General features: G+C 41.0%; 1 protein-coding gene across 1 annotated transcript in view; it reads left to right on the forward strand.

The window, feature by feature from the left end:
- Nucleotides 1–5,841, forward strand: part of MTMR8 (myotubularin related protein 8) — a 257,386-nt gene extending 251,545 nt beyond the window's left edge. Inside the window, exons 13-14 of the mRNA XM_060002711.1 lie at nt 2,869–2,995; nt 5,371–5,841. Coding sequence (XP_059858694.1) covers nt 2,869–2,995; nt 5,371–5,841 — 598 coding nt within the window. The remainder of the gene's footprint in view (nt 1–2,868; nt 2,996–5,370) is intronic.
- The last annotated feature ends 222 nt before the right edge of the window (nt 5,842–6,063 follow it).

Here is a 6,063-nt window from a genome sequence, read left to right on the forward strand (position 1 = left end):
GAGGCTTGTCTGCTGATGGGTGGGGATGTGTTCCCGTCCTGTTGGTTGTTTGGCCTGAGGTATCTCAGCACTGGAGCCTACAGGCTGTTGGGTAGGACTAACGTCAGCCTCCAGGAGGGCTCATGCCAGTGAGTACTCCCCAGAACTGCTGCTGCCAGTGTCTTTGTCTCCACAGTGAGCCACAGCTGCCCCCTGCCTCTGCAGGAGATGCTCCCATACTAGCAGGTAGGTCTGGCCCAGTCTTTATGGGGTCATTGCTTTTTTCCCCTCTGTCCTGGTGCACACGAGACCATGTGTGCACCCTCCAAGAGTGGAGTTTATGTTTCCCCCAGTCCTGTGGAATTCCTGAGATCAAACCCTGCTGGCCTTCAAAGCCAGATCATCTGGGGGCTCCTCCTCCCAGTGCTTGACCACCAGGCTGGGAAGCCTGATGTGAGGCTCAGAAATTTCACTCCTGTGGGAGAACTTCTGTGGTTTCATTGTTTTCCAGTTTGTGAGTCACCCACCTGGTGGGAATGGGATTTGATTTTATCACAGTTGTGCCCATCATACCATCTCATTGTGGTTTCTTCTTTGTCTTTGGATATAGGGTATCATTTCGGTCAGTTCTAGCATTTTTTTGTCAATGTTTGTTTAGCAGTTAGTTGTGATTTTGGTGTTCTCATAAAAAAGTGTGAGCTTACATCCTTATACTCCACCAATTTGAGCTAATCTCATGTCAGAGCATGTTCTGCTTGTTTTGCTCTAAGACTTTTATAATGTCTGGCCTTACATTTAGGTCTTTGATCCATTTTGAGTTTATTTTTGTGTATGGTGTTAGAGAATGTTCTAATTTCATTTTTTACATGTAGCTGTCCAGTTTTCCCAGCACCACTTATTGAAGAGACTGTCTTTTCTCCATTGTATATTCTTGCCTCATTTGTCATAGATTAATTGACCATAGGAGCATGAGTTTATTTCTGGGCTTTCTATCTGTTCCATTGATCTATATTTCTGTTTCTGTGCCAGTACCATACTGTCTTGATTACTGTAGCTTTGAAGTATAGTCTGAAGTCAGGGAGCCTGATTCCTCCAGCTCCCTTTTTCTTTCTCAAGATTGATTTTGTAACTTGGGGTCTTTTGTGTTTCCATACAAATTTAAAATGTTTTATTCTAGTTCTGTGAAAAATGCCATTGGTAATTTGGTAGGGATTGCATTGAATCTATAGATTGCCTTGGGTAGTATAGTCATTTTCAAAATTTTGATTCTTCCAGTCCAAGAACATGGTATATGTGTTCATCTGTCTGCATCATCTTCAATTTCTTTCATCAGTGTCTTATAGTTTTCAAAGTATAGGCCTTTTCCCTCCTTAAGAAGGTTTATTGTAGGTATTTTATTATTTTTGATGTAATGGTAAATGGGATTGTTTCCTTAATTTCTCTTTCTGACCTTTCATTGTTAGTGTAAAGGAATGCAAGAGATTTCTGTGTATTAATTTTGTATCCTGCAGCTTTACCAAATTCTTGTTTGCCTTTACTGGTGAGCCTTCCCGTTTGTAATTTTATTGTTTCTAGTTGTGGCCTTTTCATTTCCTCCTACAGAAGTTCCTTTAGCATTTGTTGTAAAGCTTTTTTGGTGGTGCTGAATTCTCTTAACTTTTGTTTGTCTGTAAAGTTTTTGATTTCTCTGTCAAGTCTGAATAAGAGCATTGCTGGGCAGAGTATTCTTTGTTGTAGGTTCTTCCCTTTTATCACTTTAAATATATCATGCCACTGGATTCTGGCCTGCATAGTTTCTGCTGAAAAATCAGCTGATAACCTTATTTTGATTCCCTTGTATGTTATTTGTTGCTTTTCCCTTGTTACTTTTAATGTTTTCTCTTTGTCTTTAATTTTTGTCAGTTTGATTAATATGTATCTTGCTGTGTTCCTCCTTGGGTTTATCTTGTATGGGACTCTGCACTTCCTGGACTTGAATGAGCATTTCCTTTCTCATGTTAGGGAAGTTTTCAGCTATTATATCTTCAAATATTTTCTCAGACCCTTTCTCTCTCTCTTCTCCTTCTGGGACCCCTATAATGCAAATATTGGTGCATTTACTGTTTTCCCAAAGGTCTCTGAGACTGTCCTCATTTCTTTTCATTCTTTGTTCTATGGCAGTGATTTCCACCACTCTGTCTTCCAGCTCACTTATTCATTCTTCTGCCTCATTTATTCTGCTATAGATTTCCTTCTAGTGTATTTTTCATTTCAATTATTGTATTGTTCATCTGTTAGTTGTTCTTTGAATCTTCTAGCTCTTTGTTAAACATTTCTTATATCTTCTTTGTCTGTACCTCCATTCTTTTTCTGAGATCTTTATTATCATTACTCTGAATTATATTTTTAGGGAGATTGCCTATCTCCATTTCACTTAGCTGTTCTGGATTTTTATCTGGTGCCTTCTTCTGGATCATATTTCTCTGCCATCTCATTTTGTCTAATTTTCTGTGTTTGTGGTCTCCTTTCTGCAGCCTGCAGTATCGTAGCTCCTTTTGCTTCTGGTGTCTGCCCCCTGGTGGTTAAGGTTGGTCCTGGGGCTTGTGCCTGCCCACTGTTGGGTGAAGTTGTGTCTTGTCCCTATGGGGGCAGGGCCATGTCAAGGGGTGGGTTTAGAGATGGCTGTGAGCTCAGTACGACTTTAGGAAGCCTGTCTTCAGCAGAGATCTTTCTGCTAGGAACTTTACTCTTAAATTATGAGCATGTCCAGTCTTTTTAATGTCATCAAAGTTACCTTACTTTTGAGATCTGCCTACCTACCAGGCTAATATTTTCTTGACATGAGGAAAACATAAATAATCTATTTCTCCAGCTAAGCTAACCCACTTTTTTTCTTTTTGTTTATTCAAGGTTCTGGTGTGGGATGTATAACTACTTTGACAAAGAGCTGCAGCCCAAGCAGAGTATGCTAGAGAGCCTCTTGGAAATTAAGAAGCAGAGATCAGTGCTGGAAGCAGATGTGCACAAACTAGAAAAGGTGAAGAGTTAAATCTCAAAATGAGAACCTCTTGCCCCTTCTGAGTAGGCCCAATCCACTGAGAGTTGAGTTGGTACTTGTGAGAAGCTGCCTGGCTGGCTTGTTATACTCTCTGCATTCCAAGCATCCTGTGTCTATAAAGCTCTAAGGCACAACTCTTTTTTTACGTTCCATATTAAGTGGCAAATATAACACTCAGTTAAACAAGTGGATTGGTTCCCTTTTTGGATCTGGATGGAATTATTAGGAGGAACAAGAGGGAATGACAGGGAAGTAATACAAGTATTTGTTATCCATCAATAAGTATAACTTCTTGGGTGTACTAATGAGAACAATGAAATTGTTATATTTCCAATTAGGAAAACCTTATAAAAAATCTGATTTCCTTCCCATGTAGATTATAAACTCTGCTCGTTGTACCAGCAAAACTAAAGTCACACTCTTGTTTTTAATTAGAGGTTAAACAAGTCAACAGGGATTTCCTTTCAATAAATGGAAAATGCTGAGCTGCTTCTGGAATCCAGAGGTTCCTAGGGGTGTGTTTGAAGTAGAGGGGAGGGATATTTTTTAGAAAAGAATTCTTGGAAAGGGTGTGCTGTTTAGGTACTGGGTGTGAAACTCCTTTTGACCAGATAAGGCATAGCTTTTCTGCTCACTGTAAGTAAACAAATATCCTTTTATTGTGAAAATAAATGTATTGTGATTACATCAGATCCTAAACTTTTGAATGTCCTCTTGGCAGGTAACAGTCAGTTAATTACTTGGTTCCATTAAAAAAAAAAAAGAAGAAGGGGAAGAGGAAGGAAAAAACTGAAGCATAACTTAAAATCATAGGAAACAAAGGAAACAAGCAGCCCCAGGAAGGTCAAGCCCTAGGCAGAACTGAGAAGTAGGAAACCTTTTTCCTAATGTCTCCTGCCTCCTTTTTTACCTATTAGCAACCTTCTCCACAAGGTCTCCCGAGCAGGTGTCCTATTCTAAACCCAGCCCTTTCACTTATTCCTGCCTAATTCCTAAGAGAATCAGATTCATTCTAGATAGAATCAGATCACTTTCTGATTCTAAAGTTCAAAAGTAAGTAAGGCTTCCTTTTAAAGTAATAACTATTGGGCTTCCCTGGTGGCGCAGTGGTTGAGAGTCCGCCTGCTGATGCAGGGGACACGGGTTTGTGCCCTGGTCCGGGAAGATCCCACATGCCGCGGAGCAGCTGGGCCCGTGAGCCATGGCCGCTGAGCCTGCGCGTCTGGAGCCTGTGCTCCGCAACGGGAGAGGCCACAACAGTGAGAGGCCCGCGTACCGCAAAAAAATAATAAAATAATAACTATTATTAACATTCCTTTTTTAATACAGAGAAGATAAACAAAGGCAGCCCAACAGATAACCCTGTTGACATTTAAAAAAAAAAAGGCAGTACAAGTATAAAGTTAGAATATGCAGAATAGAAAAATGTACAAAATGGAATGTTGAAAAAACTCTCCCAGCCACCTACCCATTCAGTTTCTCTCTCCAAGGGTTATCACTGTGTGTGTGTGTGTGTGTGTGTGTGTGTGTGTGTGATTTTGTGATTTCCAGAAAAATAAGAGTGGTATGCTTATACCCTAAGGCAGGAGCTCTTAACTGGAGTCCATGAACCCATAGATGTCCACAGATGCCCTTCAGGGGATCTGTGAAACCCCTGAAATTATACCTAAAAACTGTGTGCCATCTCATCCACTCATATGTGAATTCATGCAGTTTTCTGAGAAGGTCCATCATTTTCTTCAGATTTTCAAAGGTGTCTATGACCCACAAAAAGTTAAGAATCACTGTTGTAAAGCATCAGTGAGTCATTGTTTTATCCCTGAAGGTGAAAATATCCATTGGAGATAACATGAAGTAGTAGACAGATCATAGACTTTGGCATTAAGGAGAGGCAGGATCAGATCCCAGCTCTACCACTTCCTAAATGTGTGAATTTGGGGTGACTTAAATTCTCTGAGCCTCAGTTTCCTCATCTGTAAAATACAGCTAATTCCTAACTAATAAGATTCTTAAGTATGAAAGGAAACACTATATGTAAAGTGCCTGGCACATGGAGGTATTCAATAAATGTTAGTGATCCTTTCCCTTGCCCTCCCTGCTCCCAGTAATAAAATTGCATTTATCAGAAAAGGGAACTTTTATATATACAAGACCCTTGAGGGTCTTTAGTAGTAGGGCTTTTAAAGCACTATGTCAAGTGATGAATAAAAGATGTTTGAGGATGAGGAGGGGGCAAAAGGTCATTTGCTACCATATAAGTGACAGCAGGCAGGATCCGTATAGGTCAATGTGATATTTGCCTAGTTTTACTCCGGTTTCTAATTCTTTTCAACCATTCCTTGTTCCCATGACAGAAAGTGAAAGACCATGATGAGCCACAAGAAGAATTCTGTACCTGCTCTCAATTAGGGCATTTATCATCTCAACACCTGGGAACTCCTTTAACCAATCCTCTCAGCTTTATGGGTATTGATGGAGACCTGAATACCTTGATGGAGAGTGGCACTCTTTCTAGGGAAGGAGGCCTTCGAGTTCAGATGGATCAAGTAAAAATCCAGTGTGCAGACCTCCACCCTGACTATTATGGGACCATGGGCAGCCTTAGGGCCATAAACATTTCTGGGGATGTCGGCTTCTCTGGAGACACAGGCATCTCTGGGGTCTCAGGCATCTCTGGCAACACGGGAACCTCTGAGGCTATGGGCTTCTATGAAGACATCAGCGTCTCTGGGGCCATGAGCTTCTCTGGGACCACAGGCATCTCTGAAGACACAGGACTCTCTAAGGCCATCACCAAGGAGGCAGGTTTCTCTAAGCAACAGTGAGCTATTCATCTGCTTCCATATTAGGTGCAACTGCAACACCCACAATGATTCTTGTCTCAAAAAAGGCTGTGCTGCTTTTCTGATTGGATTAAATGGGCAGGGCCAGGGCACCCCTCCTCCCAGTTAAGAGTCTGGAAGGGGATTTAGGGCCTTTACTAGTTAAGCAACCAGTATATGCATGTCAAGCAGGCCAGAATATAGACAAGAGAAAGAATATGTTAT

This window comes from Delphinus delphis, chromosome X (assembly GCF_949987515.2).
Source record: "Delphinus delphis chromosome X, mDelDel1.2, whole genome shotgun sequence".
Taxonomy (NCBI): domain Eukaryota; kingdom Metazoa; phylum Chordata; class Mammalia; order Artiodactyla; family Delphinidae; genus Delphinus; species Delphinus delphis.